This window comes from Onychostoma macrolepis, chromosome 04 (assembly GCF_012432095.1).
Source record: "Onychostoma macrolepis isolate SWU-2019 chromosome 04, ASM1243209v1, whole genome shotgun sequence".
Lineage (NCBI taxonomy): Eukaryota > Metazoa > Chordata > Actinopteri > Cypriniformes > Cyprinidae > Onychostoma > Onychostoma macrolepis.
Window position 1 is genome coordinate 12,488,495 of NC_081158.1, and position 26,844 is coordinate 12,515,338.

Genomic DNA, 26,844 nt, shown 5'->3' on the forward strand with positions numbered 1-26,844 from the left:
AGTAAACACATACAATTATAAATATAAAATGAAAAATATTCAATTTATAATAGCTGTATAATAATTTATATTATCACGAAAAAGAATACCACTGCTTTTTTGTTGTTGTTGAAAAGTGGTTAGGTTTAGGGTAGGTTTGAGATTAGGGGCTCAAAATATACATATAATAAAAAGGATTTAAAAAGATTTTTTGCACATTTTTGTTTTATTAAACCTGTTGGAAATCATTTCCTCATAAATTTCCATTAGTGCTTCTAAAAGACCTCTGTTTGTTTTTACATTCTGAGGGAGGAGAATTTTTTTTCAGGATATGAGTATATAATATGTTTACCTGGACAGTTTAATAAAGGTCATTTGTCATTATTCCTCATTTGTTAGTTGCTTTGGATAAAAGCGTCTGCTAAATGACTAAATTAAATGAAAAAAGAAAATAAAGGTCATATACATGCAACACTGAGCATGAATGCTTAATTTTTTTCTGTTGCATACAGAATGTTTTAAAAATCATGCATATATTTCCATCACAGTAAAGCATTATTTAACATAAAAAGACTGTTTTGGAAATTATGCTTTTTGTTTATTTTAAACTGATAATTATCAAAACAGTCCAAATTTACTAGAATTCACATCAAAGTAAATGAAGAATGTGGACCAATCAGTCTGTCAGTATGGTCTAAAATGTGGTAATTGTTTCTTAATCTTCTTACCTGGTATCATCTGATTAATTTCCTAATTATGCCATTTAACTGGTCTTCTAATGCCAAAGTGAAACTAAAGAAATTAACACCCACAGGTTGCTCGAGTATAAAGAGACTCACACAAACAGCAAACAGAAACTGGAGAGCAAGAGAGGAGACTTGAAGGTATATAAAAGCGGCTCTCACATATTTTACTAACATTTATAGTTTAAAACTTAAGTTTAAATCATGCATCTTATTTTCCCTCCACAGCCATGTTTCTACTGGTTCTATTCTCAGGTATTATCTGTACTATTAGTGTAGCAGGGAGACCGGGCCAAATTAGACAACCTGTTGTGGTCGCGTCCGTTGTAGACATTACTATCCGTCAAGCAGGTAACGTTATTATTATGTTTAGTTTTAGTCCTAGTTTTCATTATGTTTTCAGTTAGCCTGTTTCCCCTGTGACCTAGTTTTCGTTAGTCTCCTAATTATCATTCTGTTCACATGTGTTTGATTAATTAACTCGTTAATTCTCCCTTAGCCTTTGTCTGTTCTACTTTATGTTTGGTTGTGTGATTCCTTTCTGAGCTACTCGAGTCTATGCTTAAATCAAGATTATTGGAATTTCTCCGTTGTCTTCATCTGCCTTCGCACGACTGTTACAGAAGAACGGACCCATTCAGAAGATGAGGCTTGAGCTGGCGTCTATTAACGTGGCTCCGAAGGGCAGTGTGGATAGCCCTTCAGGGGCCACAATTTTCATATTCCAGGACGGCCGAGACCTGGAGGATTTTGTGCAGGAGTTTGTGGACTATTGCCAACTCGCCACATGTGATGACCTCACCTTAATGGAGGGATTCTGGTGTGGGTTGGAGGAAGATATCTGCCCGAATCACCGTCCGTGGCTCCAAAGAAAAGCCTGCTGCCTGCTGCCGTCTGCGGCTCCGGCTCCGAAGTCATGCCCGCCACCGTCCGCGGCTCACTCAAGCCCACAGCAGTCAGCAGCAGCCTCCCTCACTGTGAACCAGAAGAGGAATAAGAGGAGGAAAAGACTGCTCTCAACCCTCATTCCAGCCCCAGAGCTCGCTCCAGTGTTGGCTCCAGCCCGCAATTCAGAGCTCCTGGATTTTGTGACTTGATTACTATGTTTTCAGCACTGTACTGAAGTATCATTCAGCCGTTTAGGCCAATGGACCGATGAGGTCTGCATATCCAGCGTGCCTTTCTTCTGCTACAGCAGTAAGTTCAGTCGTTTTCTGGACAACATTATTATTTATTTTATTTTTTTTAGCAGGAATGAGTGTCCTGTAGCAGCTCTTTGTATAAATATTTCAACATGTTTAATGCAGACAATAGACAAGAAACTTTTAAATACATGGGTTTAAGTTTTGTTATGAAATTCTTTAAAACTCCAACCACTCCAAACTCTGACATCTTCAAAAGGAAACGGTAATTACTAATGGTGACATTTAAATTGTGGCAACACAGCTCCATGTAATTTTTACAATCCTGTAATTTTCTTATTTCCGTCTTTGATTATCATTGTTTTGTTTAATAAGCTGCATTTAGATTCTGCCTCGTTTCCCTGACCCTCCGTGACACAAACTCACAGCCTTTCGAAGTATAATCCAATCCAAAATGCTTCAGTAAAAACCTGTTAAATGGTTAATGGTAAGTTCCCCTACTATATACGGTGAAAAACTGTATTGGACATTACATTTTACGGTAGTATACCGTTTTTGGAAGTGAAAAAGAACATATGTGAATAACCGTAAATTGACACAGAAGAAACAGTTATTTCAACAAGAAAACATCAAATTTGAAATGTAACGCAGGGAATTCTTCTAAGTTTTTCTTATCAGTTTTGTACATTACAGTTGTATGTTACATCTAATGTTGTTAAATTAATGTTTATTGCATTTAAATTTCATGTATGTTACCATGATGGTGTTTGTGTGACACTGTGCACCTTCTATATATGATAATATTAAAAGCTGCTTATGATAGGCTTTGGTTCATCATGTGACTCTAATCACCACCTGCTTTTGGTGGTTATCAGTGTATTACAAAGGTACAAAACAGATTTCAGTACTTCGATAGGTTGGTATATTAACATTGTATCAGTCAATGAAATTACGGTATTTAACTGTAATTTTAAGTTAAAACCTAAGATGTTGCTACCGTTTTTTTTTTTTTACTGTAAAATTTTGGCAACCACATTTGACGTTTTTACTGCAAGTTTTACGGATTTTTTTTTTTTTACAGTGTACACTTCACATTTCTCTCCAAATGTTTTGTGTGATAAAAATACAAAGTTCTGGCATGAAACTCTAGATGGGGCAGTCTGATAGATCTAATTCAATATGACATAATGACATTATTATCACGTCACAGCTGACTGGTTCTCTCCTGTATCGGTGTGTTTCATACTTTTCTGGGCCTTGACAGTGTTATTTACTTGGCAGTCAATGGGACAGTCACAAGCCTCCCGGTTTTCATCCAAAATATCTTAAATTGTGTTCCGAAGACGAACAAAGCTTTTATGGGTTTGGAACGATATGGGCGTAAGTGATTAATGACAAAATTTTCATTTTGGGGTGGAGTAACCCTTTAAGCCAGCAACATAATTTTTAAACCACAGTTGAGTTAAATAAAACAACCCAGCATGTGGATCAACCAGCAGCCCAACCCTACACATACCTGTGGAGCTCTCAGCCTCATCTGGGGGCATTTTTCTTTTTTCTATGGAAAAAAAAAAAGCAATACTCTATTCCTCTTTGCTACAGTGCAAACTATTTCTGACCATCTTAATTCTGAATATATATAAATATGATACAAACATATTTTAAAATTCATTTGAAAAATACCGTTGGAAATTTCTGCCTCTACCTGGGTCAAACAAAATTAAAATTATTAGAATTATGTCCCCACTGGATGCAACAAATTCCTTGTTTATAATGGGTTTTATTGTTTTTGTGTCGTCGCGCTGGGACACAGCATCACAATACGGTAAGGGGCGTAACATTTCCGTCTCACGCTTGAGGTATTCGGCCAATCACAACGCACTGGATAGCTGGCCAGTCAGAGCAAGCCTCGGTTCTCAGGACGATGAGCTTTGTAAAAATCGGTGTGTTTCAGAAAGGCGGGGCATAGAGGAGTAACAATAATGTACAGTATGTGGAAAATGTTTTTTTTTTACCTTAAACCGCATAAACATATTGCATTACAACAAATACACAAAATAATGTCCTTTCTAGCAAAGTCATATGACCCCTTTAATTTTATGGTGTACACAAATAGAAAAAAAAAATCTGATTTTATATTGTATCATGTTCTCTTTACTCAGATTCTATTCATCAAACCTGAGAGGAGAGCACTGTGACTGTTAATCATCTTTTAATGCTGCCACCAAAACACACACACACACACACACACACACACACACAGGATGTAACAACTTTTTTTTTTTTTTTATTAACACGTGTAGGGACATAGTACCTGAACAAACTAGAACTTAAGTAGGGGTGCTAACGAGGGACAGACAGGTGAGGAGGAACAACTAATGAGGACACAGATGACAGATTTTGACACAATTTGGTCACAGTTTACAAAGGTGCAATTCGAATAATGCAGTCTCTGAGTGTTAAAATTTCAAATGGCTTCTGGAACTGGGCCTTGACAAAGGGAAGCAATGATTACTCATTAAAAGATTGCGATCTCGATTCAAACACACTCAATCTTATTGCTATGTTGATGAGACCATGTCTATTAAACCATTAAAATCACATCGGAATATTTAAACCTGCTTTCGCGCAGCCGCTGATCCAGAGAGAGCAGCTCATCATAAACTTTATGTTTGAAACAGATTTACAAACAGTCTACAGTAGGCTACATTTCTGTGTTGCAAACATTAAATAATAATTACAGTATTGGGATAAGAGTTTATAGTCCGGATAGAGACTCTGATGTTGCGGCAGCCGCGTCAAAATGAGAAACTGACTTTTGGAACTGATGTTACGCTTCAAATGATTGTAATGGGCGGCGCTCATAGTTTAAGAAAGATTAAATAATACAAAAACATTTGTCTACTTACACATGCATAACTCGTGCAATGGAATACTATGTGACTTGCAGTCGCACATTTCGTAATGTCACAGCATTTTATTTAAAAAAATGGATCGGTTCCTTGTGCCAAGCAGGCTAGGCCAGCCCCCGACTATGGATTTTTCTAGTAAACTAATCGAACATTTATATTAAATAGATTAATATAATATTCTGATGTAAAACAGACAGCGACATCTTACATGTTTTAAATTGATGGAAATTATTGGAAATTTCCTCTCTATCTAAGTGAAATAACATGTAATTACAAGACTTGAAAACCTGAAAAATCGATGGTTCTTATTCTTTGAGAAGCTACACAATAAATATTAAACATTTTCAGAATTTGTTCTTCGTTAACAAAACATTATTTCCATCCATTTTGTATCAGGTGTGTAATTCATTTATTGTAATTGACAGGTGTGATGATCAGTGGACTTGAGTTTTTACCTACATCATTGAGACGTGGCCCAAAAAATGGACAGAGTTTCCCAGTGAAAGACTGACCAGTGTAAGTGTAGATATGAGAGCTGGACTCCACATCATAAAAGGAGACCAGACCCTCCTCATGATCCACAAACACACCGACCCGCTGCGGCTTCACTCTTAGAGACAGTATAAAAAGAGTGTTATTAAAGGCACTATATTCATTCCCTTTCCTCAGAAACACAATCCAGAATGCATTACTGGGACACAGTGTGAGCTTTCCCTTCCTGTTAATGGATTCTCTGGCCACTCCTAAAATCCATTCAGTCTTTCCCTTCACCTGCACCTCAAAATAAAATCTCCCTGAGGAGAATCCCTCCTTCCCCAGGACAAGTAAATATCTATCAAATCTCTTTGGGTTGTCTGGGAGTTTCTGCTTAATGTCTTCATGTCTCACTTGTTTTCCATCATCAGACAGGATGAGGTTTGGATGAGCTGTATCAGGATCCAGAGTCACATCCACTGAGAAAACAGAGAACAATCACAACTTCACATTACAACATTAAATATTATTTAATCCAGTTTTTAACCAGATTATAGTGCAGTAATGAAGCTGTGAGTATATGAATGTAAACTAGATTAAACAAAATAGATTAAATCTCTGCACTGCTGCAGATGCACCGCTCCTGGAACGCACTGCCGAACCGCAACCGTGTGCATTGTGAACGCTTTAAAATCTGTTAACATGAGCGCAGTAAAAATACGCACCGCATAGGCCTACGCACTACAAACAGAGTAATGTGAACCTGGCGATATGGGTGTGCGCTTCGAGTGTGCATGAGCACACGCCACAGTCTCCAGGAGAGCACGCAAGCGCTGAATGGTTAAACACTGGCAAGAATTAAAAATAAATGCAATTTATAAACTTTAGTGATGATGTGACACTGCCTCGATTGTGTAAGTGACAATTCCTGTGCCAACTGTGCAACGTGCAGCTTGCTTATAGTGCACACGCGATGTGTGGTGATTTGAAGCCATTTGAGCACGCAGCGATTCACTCACGCTGTTTGTGAAATTATGTCTCACAGAAAGTTTTCAAAATTAATTTAGAAGTTATTAAATGAAGAAATATGAATTGTACCTAACCTTCAGCATTATAATTGTTTTACCTGCGCCGGATAGAGACTGAGACGGTGCAGCTGCATGTCATGCCAAACCTCTCACAGCAGGCGCATCTTCAGCTTGAGATCAGTTTATAAGATCGGCCTTTTTAGAGACCGCCGATCAAACATCCCAAAGCGATTATTGGCCGAAAGTGATCGGTAGCCGATCAAAGCACCCCTATTTGTTTGTAGCATGGTTAGCATTTTGTTAGCATGAATTAACATTTCTAACATGGTTAACATACTGTTAGAATGATTTAGTATGTTGCTAGAATGAATTGGCATGTTATTAAAGGGATAGTTCACCCAAAAATAAAAATTTTATGTTTATCTGCTTACCCCCAGGGCATCCAAGATGTAGGTGACTTTGTTTCTTCAGTAGAATGCAAACGAAGATTTTTAACTCAAACCTTTGCAGTCTGTCAGTCCTATAATGCCAGTCAATGGGCACAGAATCTTTGAGAGAAAAAAACAACAAAAAACATGCACACACAAATCCAAATTACACCTTGCAGCTCGTGACGATACATTGATGTCCTAAGACACGAAACGATCGGTTTGTGCGAGAAACTGAACAGCATTTATAGCATTTTTTACCTCTGATACAGGCAATGTCCAACTCTCCTGAGCTCATTCACAACATCCGGCGCGTGATGCGTCAACGGCTCTGGAACATAGATATATATATATATATATATACATAGATATATACGTAGATCCTTACGTATCACAGCCCATAGAAACAGTCGCTAATGAGGCATCTATATATATGTGCCAGAGCAGGTTGACGCATCACGCGCCGGATGTTGTGACAGTCGGACATTGAGGTTTATCAGAGGTAAAAAATGATATAAATACTGTTCAGTTTCTTGCACAAACCGATCGTTTCGTGTCTTAGGACATCAATGTATTGTAACGAGCCGCAAGGTTTAATTTGAATTTGTCTGTGCATGTTTTTTTCTCTCTCAAAGATTCTGTGCCATTTGACTGCCATTATATGACTGACAGACTGCAACGGTTCAAGTTAAAAATCTTTGTTTGTGTTCTACTGAAGAAACAAAGTCACCTACATCTTGGATGCCCTTGGGGTAAGCAGATAAACATCAAATTTTCATTTTTGGGTGAACTATCCCTTTAACATGTTTGAACATGTTTGAACATTGTTTGCAATTTTCTAGTATGCTTTAGCACTTTGTTTGCATGTTTTACCATGTTGTAAGCATGATTCAACATTGATTTAACATTGTTAGCATGCCCTAGGCTAGTTGCTAGGTTAGGTTAAATACTCTGTAAGATTTTATGTTTGAAAGTTTTGACAACCTCAATGAATACTCTATGGGATTTTCATTTCATTTTCATCTTCATGGTTTTGATTCAGTTTTGTGAAAACCTAAGTCTGATTTAGAAAAGATGCAGCATAAAAAATTCTGATCAGCCTGAAGGTCACTGTCAAGTGACAAGTTTAGTGGTTGTAGATTAAAAGCTCTAGGAGGAGATGCATTTAGAAATTTTGAAGAAAAAGATTACTTATGTTGGCTTGAGAAAGCTACTATTTAGTGTAGCGTAGACAGCACACTGTACCTGCATACTGCTGCATCCTCGTCAGCTCTGTAGAGACACATGACAATAAAACATCATAAGATCTTTGAGATAATTTTTATGTGTGGACTTATATCTTGATATCTGATCAATATCGCTTACAAAAACAACATAAAAAGGTTAAAGTTCAAAGCCCAGCACTGCAAATCTGTTTTGAACTACAGGCCTAAAATTTCACACAAGCATCTCACATCTCATGAAGAATCAGTCTCTTAAACCAATGATATCTATCAGTTAGATTTTCTACTTTTGTGGTTTTTGCTAAAATATTTGAGCTGCTAAATTGATTTGAACACAATTGTTCATGGATACTCTTAGGAAATGTTTTCAACAAATATTGATGAAAAATTGAAAGGACAATGACAGAGTTAGAAAATTTATATTTCTGTTTGTTGTTTCTCCTTTATACATGTTTTACGTGATTATTGAAATTAGAGATGAAAGTGACCTGCCCTCTTCAAGAAAAACTGTGCTGATAATGAGCCACAAACACAGATAGAATACTTCTCTCATTTCAGCTTGGACAAGACTCATTCTGCCTTACTGATATTAATGATAATAAATAAATGTATTTGTACAGTGTATTTTGTATACCAGATGAAATTCTTTGTTAAAGATATAAAAGACTGGGTGACGCATAATTTTCTTTTATTAAATTCTGATAAGACAGATATACTACCTATCGGGCCAAAAACCTGTACTCAGAAGAGTTTAGAGGGACACACTGTTACCACTTCTTCTACAGTCAAAGACTTGGGCATTATATTAGACAGCAATTTGTCTTTTGAAAATCACATTACCCACGTTACAAACAGCCTTCTTCCACCTCAGAAATATTGCCAAGCTCTTACCAGGTCAAGAAAATATGATCATATTACCCCAATTCTATCATCTCTACACTGCTTACCTCTTAAGTTCTGTCCTGATTATAAAGTATTGCTACTTACTTACAAAGCCCTAAATGGGTTATCTCCTATGTATCTAACTAATTTTCTATCGCGCTACAATCCATCACACACTTTGAGATCACAAAACTGGACTTCTAGTAGTACCTAGAATAGCAAAGTCCACTAAAGGTGGTAGAGCGTTTTCACGTCTGGCTCCTAAACTCTGGAACGGCCTTCCCGATAATGTTCGGGGCTCAGACACACTCTCAGTTTAAATCTAGATTAAAGACGTATCTCTTTAGCCAAGCATACACATAATGCCCCCATAACCTTCACTCATGTGACCAAATGTACATTATCCTGTGTTTGCAAATATTATGAACTGTTTCTGCCTCGGGATGCCCATCCTGAGGCACCTAGAGATTGTGCAAGCTCCAGTTTGGATCAAGCTTTAGACCCGTGAAGTGATGATGCCAGCCCAGCGAGGATTTCGAGGATAACACAAACTCTTGAACTATTAACTAATCATTTCTGCTTAAATGTATATTATAAACTAACTGCATGATTGCATTACCAGCATGATACCTGTACAGTCTGCTATATAGATATTACCCCGACAATCACCTGTGATAACATTTTTGATTGTATCTATAAAACTGCTTTGAAACAATACTTATTGTAAAAACACTATACAAATAAACTTGAATTGAATTGAATATTTGATGTTGACATACCAGTTTGCATGAGTTTCTCATCTAGAGTGTCCTTCAGTTGAGTCAGAGCTCTCTTCAGAGTCTCCATACTCTCATGAGTCTTCATACTGATCTCAGGCCAGTTCCTGGTGTTTCTAGGGCTGCACAGGGATGAGTAAATCTACACCAGGAGAGAGGAGAAATCCTTCAGCATGGGTATACTGCATTATCATTGATCAGAGAGATGCTGACTGACCTGTACGAGATCTTCAGTCCGTGAAAGCTGCTGCAGTTTAGTGTTTCTCATCCTTAGCTCAGTGATCTCCTGCTCCAGCTCTTCAATGTGCTCTTCCTCCCGTTCCTCTGCTGTTTTCTGCTGCTCCTCCATCATCTCCAGCAGTTCAGTCTGAAATCTCTCAGTGGAGTGGATGAGATCAGCGAAGAGCTCAACACGGGCTGTTTTCTCCTCCGCTGTTTTTCTCTGGGGGTCAGAATAATCAACAAATTATTATTTAATAAATAAAGCCACATGTGACAATTACTGAAATCCAAGTACCAATGGCTAATGTAGAAAACGATAATTGTCACGGTCATGGACCTTTAGTTGTGTACTTTTCAGTTGTTTCCTTGTCATGTTCAGCCTTCTTTACCCTCATTGTTTCCCTTGATTTGTTGATTAGTTCACACCTGTTCTGTTTTACCATGATTATCAGTCCCTGTGTATATATACCCTGTGTTTCCCTCTGTCCTTTGTCGGCTATTGTTTTGGATTATGGTTGCGTTTGGATCAGGGGTGTCAAACTCCCTGCCACAGCCCTGCACAGTTTAGATTCAACTCTAATTAAACACACCTGATACAGCTAATTAAGTCATTTAGGCTTAAGTTTAGCAGATTTTCTCCACTCGTTTTGTTTCCCGTTTTTTTTTTTCATTTGTTTATTTTTGTTGTGAATTCCCCCGAATTCCTCCTCCTCCTGCTTTGCCGCTTATGTGGTGTTGGTGCACTATGTATATACACTATTAATAAATACTATTACACAATTACAATTTAATATTTTATTTTATTATATTCAACAAGCACAATATTCAGTATTCAAACAAATATTCTTGAAGATTTTGCATATTGAGATTCATTGAAAAAAAATTCTGAATTTCAGTCAAGGGCAATATGCCACCAAAAAGTATAGCACTGGGGAGTGGGGAAATATCAGTATTCACCAACGTTTTGACAATCTCAAACCAGGACAGTGTGATGGTTGTTGTGGCTGACAGAAAATGCATCAGCTACGTTTACAAGGACACTTTTTGTTATTTCATTCCGATTGATAAATCTGAACATAGCGTTTAGATGAATGCTGAAGTGATCGGACTGATGTGCGCATATACCTTTAAATCAGATTTGATCTTCTGACATGCGCTCACTGCATGAATATAAAGTTTCCCACTGTTTCAAGATGAGCATATACTGAAGCTTCAAACTACTGGCGATATCACTGTATTTGTGAAACGGTAGTATTGTCTATACAGTACCATAAGTCACGCTGTATGTGCGGTAGTTACTCTAACGCTATTTAAATTGTTCATTTGAACACTTGTTTCTGCAAAAACATTACAAGACAGTCTTTTGAGTGTCCTGTGTAGAAAATGCTGTGTAGAATTCACACCTTGAGAAGTTGCACGTTGATGCTGTCAGCTGTTGCTCTTCTCCAAACAACGCACAGCAGTGCTTTGTTTTTGAATAAATCTGTGTTTTTGAATGATTCAAGTGAGTCAGTGATTCACAGTCACACACTGGAAAATATTAAAAGGCGAGTGTAATAGAATAAAAACATAATATAATAAAGCGAACTTAATGTAATCGTAGTCCCAGACAGCAACATAGTTTTGGCCCAGATCCAGCCCACATCTGGCCCGTGTGAAATCCATGCGGGCCGGATCTGGGCCGACACTGCTTGCTGTCTGGGGTAGTGCTGTACGTTATTTAACCCACTAGCGACTGAATAGCATCTGACAGGGCTGGACATAAGGATGGCCCAGGTTCAGCAAACAGCATGTATAGCGTTCGGTTACGACAGTAATGCGATTAAACTCACTCCATCAATGTTCCCATTATTATACTTTATTTATAAATAAGTGTCTATGGTTTTGCATAAAGAACTTTATCTTGCTGGAGTTTATTGCTGTTTCACGGTACTTGCAACCGCATGTCTGTTAGATCACAACACAGGAGTGGAAAAGGCTGTTAAAAGAAAAGGCTCCGTTGCATAGATCTAATACCGTAAGCATCAATATCTCTTCCCTTTGTCTTTTGAACCTTTCACTGCGTAGCGGTATGTGCTTTAACTCTGCTTCAAGCGCATCATTCTGGGCACGGAATGCATATAAGCGATTTGCTCTATATTGGAGCCCTTCATATTATAATACGTTTGCGCAATAAAAGATTACAGCCTATCTTGTTCTGTCCTATCTGTCATATGTTGTTGCCTCATTAAAAAGCTACGCTATACATTTAAATAACGTCTTTTCATTTTATAGCATCTAAATAGGCTATATTTACTTATTTTATTTGTTCCCACTAAATGTTTTTATTTCACTAAATGTTAAGATTTTATACAATTATTGTGGACTCATGATTTTTCTAGAGTAACATTTTCTACTGAATTATCTGCTAACCAAATTTTTTATAGTATCCCCCCCTAGATTATAAATATGGCCTGTATAGCCTGTATTTTTTAATTTGTTGTTTTTCTTTATAATGAAGAAATAGGCCTGCCACCACAGCTGGAAAAAATCCTAGAGGAAACACTGAATTCTCATTAATATATCTTTATTTTGTACAGCAGTACATTGTAAAGCACTATATAAATGACTCATTCATTCAAAGTATTCAGAGTAAATCTGGTCTGTCTCCTTTACATCTACGTATTTATGACAATGCGGGCACCTCGCATTTTTGTCGGAGCAAACCAAAAAAAACTAAGATTTTAGAGAGCTTTAAACTCCATGGTCCATGTAAACGCGGTGAGCTGAACATCCAAAGCCTTTGCTGTTCGTGTATTGATGGCCAAAAGTGCCAAGTCGCTGTTCAGGGCATCCCCACAGTTGCTTCTCATATTTCTAATACATTATAGTGATGGTTCGTTCTTGAACGATTCGTTCATTTTGGGGGAGAGAGGGGCACATTAATTAAGTTTGTAAATTATTAACTAATTTCTCTATCCAATGCTGTCACGTCATGTGACAAAAGAACGAACGACTCGAAAGACTCGAGAGATGAATCAATTCTCTTTCCGGCTCAGACTGCATAGGTTAAGCTTATGGGGCTGTCTCACGTGATGAACGAATGCCTCAAACCCGAAGACTTGTCAGATAAGAGGTGAGCTAATCATAGACTAAAGACCCAGGTAAACAATTAATTCATCTTTTCTGTTTCTTATAGCATTATAGTTTTGTCTTGTTTGCAGTGTGATCAACGTTTGTGTAAGTAGTAGATGTGTTAGGGAAGTAACACGTAACATTTTAATTATATTTTGCTAAAATGAATGAAATTACCTAAAAATAAGAGTCGTTCATTTTGCTGAACGAGACTCAAAAAATGATCCGAACTTCCCATCATTAACAGTGCGTTCCATTCGGAAGTGCTCATCCCTATGCCCTTATCCCTTCAAAGGGTTTACCCTCCAGAGTGAGCGCTTCGAAGGGATGAAGGGTATAGAGGTCAAAAAAACTTTTTTTGGAAAGCACTTCTGTGTCATCTTAACGAGATGATCAAGGAGGCACCTTCGTCGCACATTTTGTACTCTGGTTGACATATCAAATGAATGAATAAATGTAAATGGCCTGATGATGGTGCCGATGTGTGTGGCTTGCTGTTCACTGCCTGGTGTGTTTTCCTGTTTGTTTGTTTTATTATGTTTTATGTTTGTTATTTTACAAAATGCTTCATCACTTTTATCGTATAATAGACAAACTCTGCTTGACATAAAACATACCACCGAGGAGCTACTTAATCATGTCCAAAGTGGTACTCAGTTTGTTTCACCGACATCATTGATGGCTATACCTGATTATTTGTGCAGCGCACCGTGCCCTTTACCGGGGAGGAAGCGCTGCAGGACACGAGGACGACGTGGAGGTATCACGGTCAAGCTCAAGCTGTTTCTGTCGTCTAAATCGGGATCCCTGTTTGGTGTATGCCTACACGTGTATGAGGCATGTTTCAACCGCTTCCTTGTGCGACATTCACTGGAGCCAGCATACGCGTGGATTTTACCGATTGTGTCAGATTGGCCAGATCAACCTCCAATGTTTCACTCACCTCGCCTCCGCTGAGGGGGAGTGTGTTTCAGCCACCTTCGTTCGCTACGCCAGACACCAGTCGACCATGGATTCGCTGCAGATTAGGATGGCTCTGATCAACGCTAGATCAATGGTACACAAGACGTTTATCCTCAATGACTTCTTTACTTCCCGTGATCTTGACTTCTTGTTTGTTACTGAAACTTGGCTTACTCCGGGGGATCTGAGTGTGTTCTCTGATCTGGTACCTCATGACTGTACATTTTTTAATACGCCTCGATCTTTGGGACGAGGGGGAGGACTGGCTTCTATTTTTAAACAGAACTTTTGTTGTCGGACATTAGCGACTGAAGTCTATTCGAGCTTTGAACTTCAGCTGTTTGTACTTGAACTTGATAACCCAGTGGCGATTTCAGTCATTTATCGTCCACCTAAATTACACAAAGATATTATTAATGAGTTCTCTGATTTTTTCGGGGGAATTATTCCTAATTTTGATAGGCTTTTAATTCTAGGTGATTTTAATGTTCACGTGTGCTGTCCAGTTAATTCTTTAGCCAAGGAATTATTGAGCCTTATTGACTCTTTTGATCTGGTACAGTTTGTGAACGTTCCCACCCATGTTCATGGTCATACTCTTAATCTTGTTATCACATGGCCTGACAGTATGTGATTTTGAAATAGAGGACCATGTCATTTCTGATCATAAGCCCATTGTATTTACAGTTCCTACTAGTTTTAATGTTACTCTGCCTTCTAAGGCTGTTCGCTGGTCTCTGACATTTTCATCAAAGACTAGCATTGATTTTTCTGCTGTTTTTAAGGAAGTTTCTCATGCATCCGACCAGTTTTAGTATGATGGGAATGGTGCAGAGTATCTCAATCAGTTTAATACTACTTGCACTAATATTTTAAATCCTATAGCTCCTTTGAAAGCCAAAAAATATAAGTCTAAGTCGGAACCCTGGCTCAATGATGGCACTGCTCACGGCAGCCATGGTGCTTCGCTATCCAGTTGTTTTAGTGTTTTTGTTAGTTTTTCCTGTATTTTGTTTCTCAAACACGATCAGTTTTACCAGAGAAGAACATTCGGCAGAATACACCACAAAATCTCCTAAATCTCAATCTCCTAAACAAAATCTCGGCGGGACATGTTTCTACATCAATGAGAGGTGGTGTACAGATGTAACTGTGTTAAAGAAGATGTGCTGTTCAGATCTAGAAGCTCTCATCATTAACTGTAGGCCTTTCTACTCGCCGCAGGAGTTTTGCTCGTTCATTCTCGTGAGTGTTTACATTCCTCCGCAAGCGCACGTGAGCTCAGCTTTACAGAAACTCGCTGATCTGATCACAGACTCAGAACAACAACACCCAGACTATGTTTTAATTATTCTTGGGGACTTTAATCAAGCAAATCTCTCACGTGAACTGCCAAAATACAGACAGCATGTTACATGTCCCACCAGAGAAAGTAATATACTGGATCACTGTTACACAGCAATAAAGAATGCAAATCACTCTGTCCCACGAGCAGCTTTAGGACTCTCTGATCACTGCCTGGTTCATCTTATACCGACCTACAGGCAAAAACTTAAATCTGCTAAACCTGTGGTAAAGACTGTAAAGAGATGGACCAACGAGACAGAGCGGGTTTTACAAGTCTGTCTCGACCTTACTGATTGGAGTGTTTTTGAAGCTGCTGCCACCAATCTGGACGAGCTCACGGAAACTGTAACATCAGTTACTGCAAGGATATACGCATTCCCACCAGGACTTATGTAACATTCAACAATGATAAGCCATGGTTTACAGCAAAACTCAAGACACCTTCGTCAGGCCAAAGAGGACGCCTAGAGAAATGGGGACAAAGTCTTGTACAATCAGGCCAAGAACACACTGAATAAGGAGATTAGAGTGGCTAAAAGGACCTACGCTAAAAAGCTGGAAGATCAGTTCACTTCCAATGACTCCGCTTCAGTGTGGAAAGGCCTGAAAGCCATCACCAAGTACAGGACACCAGCCCCCAGCACTGAGGTGAATCAACAACCTGCTGAAGACCTGGTTTTATGAGTTAAATGAGTTAAACCCCCCCACACCCGTCCTGACCATCTCTCTACACAACCGTTTACACCTCCAGCAACCCCCCTCTCCCCCACTCCTGTACTTCAGATCAGTGAAGAAGATGTGCGCCAGGTCTTCAGGAAGAACAAAAGAAGGAAGGCACCAGGCCCAGACAGTGTGACGCCAGCCTGCTTGAAAACCTGTACTGACCAGCTGGCCCCCATCTTCACACAGATTTTCAATAGATCTCTGGAGTTTTGTGAAGTCCCTGCCTGCTTCAAACACTCCACCATCATCCCTGTTCCAAAGAAACCCAAGATAACAGGACTTAATGACTACAGAGCTGTGGCTCTAACGACTGTCGTCATGAATTTGAAAAACTGGTTCTGGCTTATCTGAAGGACATCACTAGACCCTTACTGGACCCCCTGCAGTTTGCTTACCAAGCAAACAGGTCCATGGATGATGCAGTCAGTATGGGACTGCTTTACATCCTGCAACACCTGGACAAATCAGAGACTATTGGCTCCTATAAGAAAAAACTTAGGTGCCAAATTATTTTTTTAGGTGCAATAGAAACGCATTTTATTATAACATTTCAATCATACTGTCATGTGTTTATATCTCATCTTTTCTTGACTTTATCAGCATTTTAAACCATCTTGTAGATAACCTGGGAACTAAGGTTTAAGTGGGAACTAAATGTCTTTTCCAACTTGACCACAAGCATCACTTGGCCACTGAGTGTAGTTTGGGCTCCTCCTCAATGCATCCTTTAAATGTTGTCATGTCTTTCACACATTCAGTCTGTTTTTCTTCATTAGTAAAATGCAATTTTATAAGAGTTGAATCATGTAGACAACAGGTTAAGTAAAAATATTAATATGCAATAGTGCATAAATATAGCAAAATGCTCCTCTTTATAGTTATTTTTCTAGCTGACTGATGAGCTTATGGACGCCGAATGGTTATTCTGAGGTAAACGTATAGGCTATTATCACATTGCAATGTTTACAAGCTTTACACGTTTTCCGCAGTTTGAAACACTGAATGAGATAGAGATGGCGAATAAAAAAACAAAAGAGGAAAACGTCTGCAGAACGATAAGACAAGAAGTAGGACCCGTGTAAATATCGGATCAGCTTTCCAGCGCTGGAGAGTACTCAAGGAGCGGAAGGCCTGCGATCGGACGCCAAGGTTGCTTTGGTGCTTCTCGTTAGGTGAGTAACACCGTGTCTACACCAGACATGCTGCAACAGTTAATGTCTGCCTACACTGGACGCGATAAAGCGACCATTGAAAATCATTTGAAATTTGTGTCAGCACGTCATAAATAAAACACGGCAGGAGTTTCCTGTCATGGTGTGTCGAACCACACAGCATCCAGTGTAGACAGCATCACTGATTATAATGACTTGTATAGTATTTTGTCGCACCGCTTGCGTCCGGTGTAACATTGGTTTTGCTTTGTTTCACAGAACTAATTGTTGCCTGGGTTGTGTAGTCTACGTATGTGTGGGGCAGAGCTATCAAAATAGGGGCGAGACCCTTTTGGGGCAGGGGCATGTTTGTTTTGATGATTTCAAATATAAACATTGGCTTCCAGAAATCGCTTACCCCACCTTTAAGTTTAAGTATTCTCCTGTGGTTTCCTGTTCTCCTGCACGATTGTTTTGGTTTATAGTTAATAAAAGTGGCTGTGTATAGCTCCTGCCTCTCCTTGCTGCAAAAAACTGTGACAACAAATCATATGCTAAACAGCTGAACTCTTTTGACAACTTTTTACCAGCATGGTGCCAGAGCTGATGTGTGCAAAGTTTGGTGAGGTTCTCCTGAACAGAGGAGGAGTCTGAAAGATACACTTGGCAAATAAAGTTTATAGAAAACAAAAAGACATGCGGTGTACATTTTTGTAAGGCTTTGTTTGTCAAGTCTTCAGCATGGATGCAGAGCTAACCACTTTATGGATGACTCTCTTTTGTTTTGACATTACTTATTAATATGTAAACTTTTGCGTCAGCAATTTTGATTTAGTTATAAGTTGCTAAAATTTGATTGGCAGCTGGTGGCTATCCTTGTTGAATTGTCCAAGTGATGTTTGAAGAATATTTTAGTGTTTGACCCAAAAAAAGATAGATAATTTCAACTTGACTGATGATATAGCTGTGTGTAAAAGTACAGCCAAGTTACAAGTGTTTTTTATATGTAGTGCCTCCATGGCCATAATTTGATGCAACTTTACATATTTCCTCAGAATGTCCTGTTGTCTATGTGCATCAAGTTTCATTAAGTTTGGACACTGCACATCATTTGGACATTGGCAGACATAGGTCAGTTTGTAAAAATGGGTGACACCTGACCAATTAATTTGCATATATGCTTTGATGTAGAAAAATTCTTTAAATACATTTTTGTCATGGGTGTCTCCAGACGATAAGTACCAAATTTCATGTGAATTGGACACAGAGTAAAAAAAAGGTCAGGAAATTCAAAAAGGTGGAAGAATTTCCAATCAAAGAGTAAATATAAATTTTGGTAGTGCCTAACAATCACCCAGAACCCCTGGCCACCACCCACAACCACTCACTTCTCTGATTTCTGCTGAGTGTTTGATTTCTTCAATCCTCTTGATTCTGTCCTGGATCATCTGCTGCGCATCTTCGATCATCAACTGAGTCTAAGAACATAGAACAACACCAACACATTCATCAAAACAGAGATTTCTATCTTGTATTCTTGAATGTAAATGGCTAATCACACATGAAACGGGTAAAAGCTCTTTGTTGCACTGACACACTGCAGTTTTGTGATCTGGTCTAGCAGCCCCCGACCTTCAATAACAGCCTCTTTTCAAAGATTCATGAAGGTAACAGATTTATAAAACCATCAGCACTGAAATGAGCCACTCAGACTGTTCAGATCACACTGAACTGATCAGGGATCTTTAATGAAATTGACTTGCTCAATATAACATTAGTTTTGATAGACTTTACTACATTTTCCTCTTATCATTAGTTCTGCTGGTGTTAAGGAAGAATAATATCTTTCCAACTTCCTTGTGTGTTGATTTATTCATTTGTCTGACAAGAAGAAAAAAGTTCAGAACGAGTAATTTTTGCAGATTAATTTTAATTTAATGCTATTAGTGAATTAGAGAGTTTTGAGTTCTGACAATTACAGGAATTTACAGGAAGTTTTACCTCATAAGAACAAAATATGATTGACAGAATAACATGAGGATGAATAAACAATGACAAGAGTATTTTTACTCACCTCTTCTAATGAAACAGTGTTGTGGTTCTTGTGATCTCCATCAGTGCAGGACAGACACACGATTACCTGATCATCTCTACAGAAGAGCTCCAGAGGTCTCTCGTGTTTCTGACATATATAGTCCTCCAGATTACTCACAGGATCCATCAGTTTGTGTTTCTTTAAACCTGCCACTCTCAAATGAGGCTCCAGGTGAGTTTTACAGTAAGAGCTCTGACACACCAGACACGACTTCAGGGCTTTCAGCTTTCTTTCCTCACAGATGTCACACAGAACTTCAGCTTTTTTCTCAGAACTTTTCATTTTATGGTGATCTACGATTTCTCGGAGTGTGGTATTAATCTTGAGATCAGGTCTTTGTTTGAATGTTTCTTTACAATATGGACATTTGCAGGTCTGCCTGTTTTCCCAGCACTTATTCAGACAGGTCTTGCAGAAGTTGTGTCCACATGGAGTGCTGACTGGATCAATGAACACGTCCAGACATATAGAGCACTTAAGCTCCTTAGTCAGTGTACCACTGGAGGAAGACATGACTGGAAAGAGAAATTATGAAGATAAGTAACCTACTGTAAAGTCAAAATCTTGCTGAGAGGATGTCCAGAATGCACAGAGACTGAATCTAGACAACGAGTAGCTACTTTCCAAAATATAAGACAGTTATTGACTCACATGTAGGATCAGCAATACTCTTTCTCCTGGTTTTCTGTCTTTTCATTGATGTCAGGGAAGATGCTGCCTTTGGTCTTCCTCTCTTCATGCCTTTTAAGAAAAAAAGCAAAACAATCTGAGGAATGTCTGTTAATAATAAAGGAAAAGTACAGCTAAAGATACAGATGTTTTTATTTTACAGATATTTTGTAAGGCTAAGTGTTTTAAATTTTAAAGTTTTTGTTTTCAGCTGCAGTGTAGCAGGTTTGTGTTCAGTGTGTTTGCAGGTCATTTACTTCCTGTTCCTTTAGTCTTTATGTTGTGTGACAAAATTACAGAAATAACCAATTTTCTTTTCCAACCAGTCAAATTACATACTTTACACACAATTCTGATACCATTTCAGTGCAGTAAACAACTAAAGTAGTCGAGTATTTGACATGATTAAACCTGCTTCTGTTCAGCTTATTCCAGTTTAACATAAACCCTACTAAACCAGACCACTTCCATTAGAAACCTGTTCAGTGTCTCTTATATTTCTATCACTTACCTGTGAGTATCTGATGTGTCTACAAGGGTCTTTGAACGGCTCAATAAATATTCTGTTGTTTAAAGAGGTTGATCGTTTCAGGCGTCCACGTTGTTAATAAAGTTAGTTTCACTTTCTCTTTGTACTCTCTATTTTAGTTTTGTAATACATACATGTAATACATAAGGCAACACACACCAGACAATATTTTTTCCAGTCTCATCTGTGACCTAAAAATGAATCCAGTTAAAGGACTGGGAAGATGATCTTGGCATTGACTGAACAGCAGCAGTAGGAAACAAGTTTGAAGAATGATGAGAATGGAATGTCTTCTCAAAGTGAACAAATTCCACTCGTAGCCTACTCATGTAACTTCAGTACATTGTAGTCAACACTATGGTGCTGCAAACTACAGAAGATGATACACATGATACAATCAATCATTTCCATTAAGACTAAGTGAGAGGGCAATTGAACAAAAGCTTAAAATGGCCACAAACCAGTTGAGGAAACTACCCAACATTCAGTAAAGGCAGTCACAGTCCTAAGTTTCAGACCTGAATATTTATGAAACAAAATAATCAATAAATAAAATTTAAAAAGCATTCTAAAAGAAAAGTACAAAGTTTACATTGCATTTTTACATTTAAAAATGTTAATAAAGGCCTTCTGAAACAAAACGATGCGTTAATGTCAGAAAAATATTGATTCATAAAACTTTATAAACTGTAATCTCCAGCTTCCGCTCAAACAGGCACCCTTGGTAAGCATGAGCAAAGGTGGCTGTGAAAATAAATCTGCATTGCTTATCCTTTTGATCTTTCATTCAAAAAATTATAACCTATCATTGAAGTAAAACAATTGAAAGTGGGGAGAAAATCTCATGATGAAATAAATGTTTTTCTCCAATGCATGTTGGCCACAATTATTGGTACCCCTAGAAATTATTTTGAGTAAAATATCTCTGAAGTATATTACCATTGATATTTAAATGTTTTAGCACTGGGAGCATGAAACTGTCCAGCCATGACTTCCTGTTCCGCAGGATTATAAATATGAGGAACACAAAGGCCAAATACCCTTAATCATCCATCACAAGGAGTAAAACCTAAGAATATATTTCTGATGTGCAGAACAAGATTGTTGAGCTTCACAAAATAGAAAGTGGCTGTAAGAAAATAGCTAAAGCATTGAAAATCCTCATTTCCACCATCAGGGTAATAATTAAGAGGTTCCAATCAACTAAAGATGTTACAAATCTGCCTGGAAAAGGACGTGTGTCTATATCAGAGATGGGCAAACTACGGCCCGCCGGGAGTTTTCATCTGGCCCCTGAGGCAATTGGTCCAAAATAGCATAATAAATAAAATAGCATAAATAGCATAATTTGATGCAATGTCAGTAAAATCCAATAGATGGCGCTGTAGCCTGTAATGCGGTATATAACCCCTGATTTACACTGCGTGCGTCTGTTACACCGTGTTTACACCAGATGCGACAGTTGTCGCGCCGCGTCACAACAGCTAAAATCTGTCTACACTGGATGCAACAAAGCAACCATTAAAAATCATTTGAGTTTTGTGTCAGTACGTCATAAATAGAACGCGGCATCAGTTTGGCGTGTCATGCCAAGCCGCATCCAGTATAGACACCATCGCTTATTATAATTGATTCTATTGTATTTTGTTGCGTTGCGCCGCGCCACTCGTGTCCGGTGTAGACACTAAGGCTCCGACGCGACCACTGGAGCTGATCGCGGCCGCTCTAGTCAATGCTTGTGTTTACACCAGCAGCGCACCATGGCACGTTTCAGAAGCATCCCAGATACGGCTCTCTGCGGTGCTGAAAGTTAAGCGAACACACTCATTCCTCCCTTCTTTTCTTTTAAATTTAGCAATAATTTAATTTAGCAAATAAGACAGGGCTGGATGATTAGCATAAAACCAATCAGTTAATAATAGTTAGGATTAAACTCATTTCCTATATTAACCCTTATTTCCTTCACAGGTGGAAGATCTGCTTCGTTGTACTCAAGGCAAAGTAAACAATCACATCACAACACAGAACAATATAACATTAACCGATGTCTTTCTTTTAGTGTCTTTAAATCAACTTTTGACAATTTAAATAACATCAATGACTCGATTTTCCAGCTTCTTCCCCTCTTCCTCTGTTTCTTTTCTAGTGCTGCACACTACTGCTGCATACGAGGTCTCTCCTCGACCACCACCAGTTTGCAGCATCCACCTGGACGATGTGACAGCAGCCACAGCACAACGGCGCCAGTGTGCTCACCACACACCAGCTACAGGTGGAGAGGAAAGAGAGAGAGCCAATCAAGTGGATGGGGATTATTAGGAGGCCATGATTGACAAGGGCCAGTGGAGGCAGTTTGGCCAGGACACCGGGGTTACATCCCTACTCTTTATCAATGTTCCCTCTAATTTTTTTTCTTGTTGAGCAAAACTTTTCTCTATTGGGCGGACATTTCAGCCACCTGAGCAAAAACATTCTTTATACCAGACCTGTACAGCGCGCACACAAAAAAGTGTGTAACTTAACTTTAATGTGCTGTTTATATTTGATTTGACCCTTGATGTAACTAAACGATGCACATTTTAGGTTACCTGAGAAAACATTTTTACAGTAAAATACACTGCCGTTCAAAAGTTTGGGATCAGTTCATTTTTTAAAGAAGTTTTTAAGGCTCATCAAGGCTGTATCTATTTGATAAAAAATACTGAATATTATTTCACAAAATAATATTGTGAAATATTATTGCAATTTTAAATAAAAGTTTTCTATTTGAATATACTTTAACATATAATTTATTGCTGTGAAGCAAAGCTGAATTGTCACATGATCCTTCAGAAATCATTCTAATATGCTAATTTATAATCAATGTTTGAAGTTGTGCTGCTTAATATTTTTTGGGACCTGTGATACTTTTCAGGTTTCTTTGAGAAATGAAAAGTTAAAAAGAATAGTTATTCAAAATAGAAATTTTGTGTTACAATATACACTATACAGTTTGGGGTCAGTCAATTTTTTCTTTCTTATTTATTTATTTTTTTATTAATACTTTTATTCAGCAAGGATGTGTTAAATGGATAAAGAGCGATAACAAAGACTTATATTAATATTTTTAATTAATGCTGTTCTTTTTAACTTTTTATTAGCCTAATCAAAGAAAAAAGGTTCCAAAAAATATTAAGCAGCACAACACTGATTATAAATCAGAATATTAGAATGATTTATACCAATATTAGAAATTGCAATAGCCTAAAAGTTCACAGTATTACTGGTTTTATTTTTCTGTATTTTGATCAAATAAATACAGCCTTGATGAGCATAAGTGACTCCATTAAAAAACAAGGTCAATTATTTATTAGGTTTATAATATAGGCCGAATATAACAAAGCATTTAAACTGATAGAAGAGAATAGAAAGCAAACTGAAGCATTTAAACTGAGAAAAAAAAAACGTTTTGAATTCTTATATAGTTATCTAAACATCGCTATGAAGTACAGTTTGCATTGTGTTGGCTCTCGATTTGAGCTATTTCGTCTACAACCATTGAAGTATTCGGTTTCTACAGCGACTCATTTGGCGCACATCATTCTCTTTCTATGAAACCTGTAAACTGCATTCACCGGTTCTAACTCTATAGCGGTACCAGCTCTATAGCGGTTTACCCGAGCATTGCAATTCTTTCGTTTTAACTAGAGTACAATCAAATGGCTTTCCCAACTCATTTTAGCGTGTGCGCGGCATATTATTTCTCTGCGCGGCTGCGGTGGAAGAAGTGCGCGGCCGCGCATGCGCGCAGCTTAGAGGGAACATTGCTCTTTATGAGAAGTGTCATGGGATTTTTAATGATCACAGAGAGTCAAGACCTCGGTTTAACGTCTCATCCGAAAGACGGTGCTTTTTGCCAGTATAGTGTCCCTATCACTATACTGGGGTGTTAGGACCCACACAGACCACAGGGTGAGCAGACCCTGCTGGCCTCACTAACACCTCTTCCAACAGCAACCTAGTTTTCCCAGGAGGTCTCCCATCCAGGTACTGACCAGGCTCAACCCTGCTTAGCTTCAGTGGGCAACCAGACTTGGTCTGCATGGTGATATGGCTGAAGGAAGCAGCAGCTTATATATGCTTACTCTAGCATTAGATCAGTCTGATTAAATCTCCCAAACATTAGTTTGGAACTCCATGTGTGTCTGTCTGTAGTGGGACTGATGTTTCTATCAGCTCATGAAGAAGAGATACAGAAGAGCTTGATTGTTTGGCAACGTTTGCTAAGAATTTCCAAGACAAATACTGTTCAACTTACAGACATTTCATAAAGACAGTAAGAGATAAGTGTACAAAAATATCAATAATCCAATTGTAAAAAATGTGTTTATTCAGATGCTGTAATTATTCTGATGTAACAGACAGCTACATTTTACATGTTATTTCACTTAAATTTCCATTAATTTAAAACATGTAACTACAGGACATGAAATTATGGTTCTCATTCTTTGGTAAGCTACACAACAATATTAAAGGGTCGTATAATGCCACATGCACTTTTACAAGTTGTTTGAACTGAAATGTGTGTTTGCAGTGTGTACACAATCACCCTATAATGATAAAAATCCACCCAGTGTTTTTTTTTTTTTTTTGAAATCTGCTAAAATCTTTACCCCTTTCTCAAAATCGAGCCGTCTGACTGTGTGACGTCACACGGACGAAGGCCGCTCCCACAATAGTTTGATTGACAGCGGCGTTTCAGCACAGACTGCACTGGTGTCTTACCTCAGACTCGCCCTGAGTGAGCTGTCATCAGTTGTTTCACCGCCGGAGCAGATGTAGACAAGAATGACTCCTAAGATCCTCGATCTACCTAAATGCCAGGCACGTGCAGAAGGGGGGGCTTTGAGGGCTCAAGCCCCTGCCCTTTTTAAAAATTATTCAAAAGTGCCCCTCTCAGACAAATAGCAGTGATATTGTAGTCAATAAAACAAAATGCATTTGAATGATAATTAACATGACAATGTGCACAAAACGGTAACTAATCGTTCAAAAGTCTATTTTTACATATCTGTCAATCTGACGCGTTGCTATGGGTTGCGTGCGTTTTGCTCGACTGACTGATAATCCACAGTCTGTTCGGAAACCTAGGCTCTCAAGCCATATATGGTTCTTTCAGTGAATAGATCGACGGAAGGAAAGAAAATAAACCAAATAATATTTGAAACTTTTCTTCATCAATAATCAAAGTTAGTGTGTCGATTTATTCAAAAATCCATATATTATATATTTTAGAATATTACATAATTCACCAATGGCCGTTTGTCATGTATAATAGCCTATACCAGCCAATCATGATCTGGCACATTTTATTGGACAATAATGTGAAGATGAGCAGTCATTTTCCGTTCTTATTCATAAATCGGTTGAAAATTACATGGGACAGACATGCTTATTTGTGGAGCGATCTGGATCTGCGGTTTGTCTCAGACTCATTTTATGAATCAAATGACATACATCGCTGAGAAAATGGATGCCAAATGACTACAAAAGCGCGGCACAAAACCTTGCAGCACCAAAAGTCGCAATAATGGTAATCAGTATTCAATTCACTTACAGTTATGTATGATGCACCGTTTACTATTTCATGAAACTATTATAGTTAATGAAGCCCAAGTGCACCTACAGGCCTATTATGTGAAGTGTAGGTGGAGAAATGGTGACATGAAAGGATTATATTATTACCATTTTTGATTATTTATTCAGCATTATGAAAGTGTCTTATGCTCATCAAACCTGTATTTATTTGATCAAAAATACAGAAAAAAAACTGTAATATTGTGAAATATTATTACAATTTAAAACAATGTTTATCTATTTTAATATACTTTAAAATATCCTTTATTTCTGTGATCAAAGCTGAATTTTCAGCATCATTACTCCAGTCTTCAGTGCATGATCCTTCAGAAATAATTCTAATATGCTGATTTATTGTCAATATTGGAAACAGTTGTGCTGCTTTTTTTTTTTTTTGGAACCCGTGATACTTTTTTGGGGTTCATTAATAAATAAATAAAAATAAAAAGAACAGCATTTATTCAAAATAGAGATGTTTTCTAACAATATCAATCTTTACGATCACTGTTTCTATCAACTTTGCAAATCTTTGCTGAATGAAAACTAATTTCTTTAAAAAATAAATAAATACTGACCTCAAGCTTTTCAACGTATATTGTAACAAAAGTCATATTTTAAATAAATGCTGTGCTTTTTAAACTTTTTATTAATCAAAGAATCCTGAAAAAAGTATCACAGGTTTCCAATATCGATAATAAATCAGAATTGCATAAAATGTATTTTAAAGGATATTAAAAATTTGATCAAATATATGCAGGCTTGATGACCATAAATGACTTCTTGGAAAAATATAAAATAGAAGTGTATCCAAACTTTTGACCTATATAT

At 37.9% G+C, this 26,844-nt stretch overlaps 1 protein-coding gene across 2 annotated transcripts; it reads right to left on the reverse strand.

Moving 5' to 3' along the window:
• Positions 1-3,618: 3,618 nt before the first annotated feature.
• On the reverse strand, positions 3,619-20,917 carry LOC131539377 (E3 ubiquitin-protein ligase TRIM39-like). 2 transcript variants are annotated; one of them, XM_058773937.1, is made up of 8 exons: positions 20,383-20,916; positions 19,854-19,943; positions 19,182-19,717; positions 18,496-18,585; positions 9,805-10,029; positions 9,591-9,729; positions 7,952-7,978; positions 3,620-5,729 (listed from the first exon to the last, which is right to left on the reverse strand). In XM_058773937.1, the coding sequence occupies exons 2-8, from the start codon at positions 19,939-19,941 to the stop codon at positions 5,182-5,184; spliced, it is 1,653 nt and encodes a 550-aa protein (XP_058629920.1). In that variant the 5' UTR covers positions 19,942-19,943; positions 20,383-20,916; the 3' UTR covers positions 3,620-5,181. The 2 variants fall into 2 exon arrangements, with proteins under 2 accessions (XP_058629921.1, XP_058629920.1); XM_058773938.1 differs by lacking the exon at positions 7,952-7,978 and having other exon boundaries at positions 3,619-5,729; positions 20,383-20,917.
• Between the last annotated feature and the right edge of the window lie 5,927 nt (positions 20,918-26,844).

Excerpts from the sequence above, each read along its gene's own strand:
- LOC131539377 (XM_058773937.1), bottom strand. The coding sequence starts at position 19,941 with ATGAAGAGAGGAAGACCAAAGGCAGCATCTTCCCTGACATCAATGAAA. Across the intron at positions 9,730-9,804 it reads GGACTGAAGATCTCGTACAG|ATTTACTCATCCCTGTGCAG; the intron begins GTCAGTCAGCAT and ends CTCCTGGTGTAG. Across the intron at positions 7,979-9,590 it reads TGAGAAACTCATGCAAACTG|AGCTGACGAGGATGCAGCAG; the intron begins GTATGTCAACAT and ends GTGTCTCTACAG.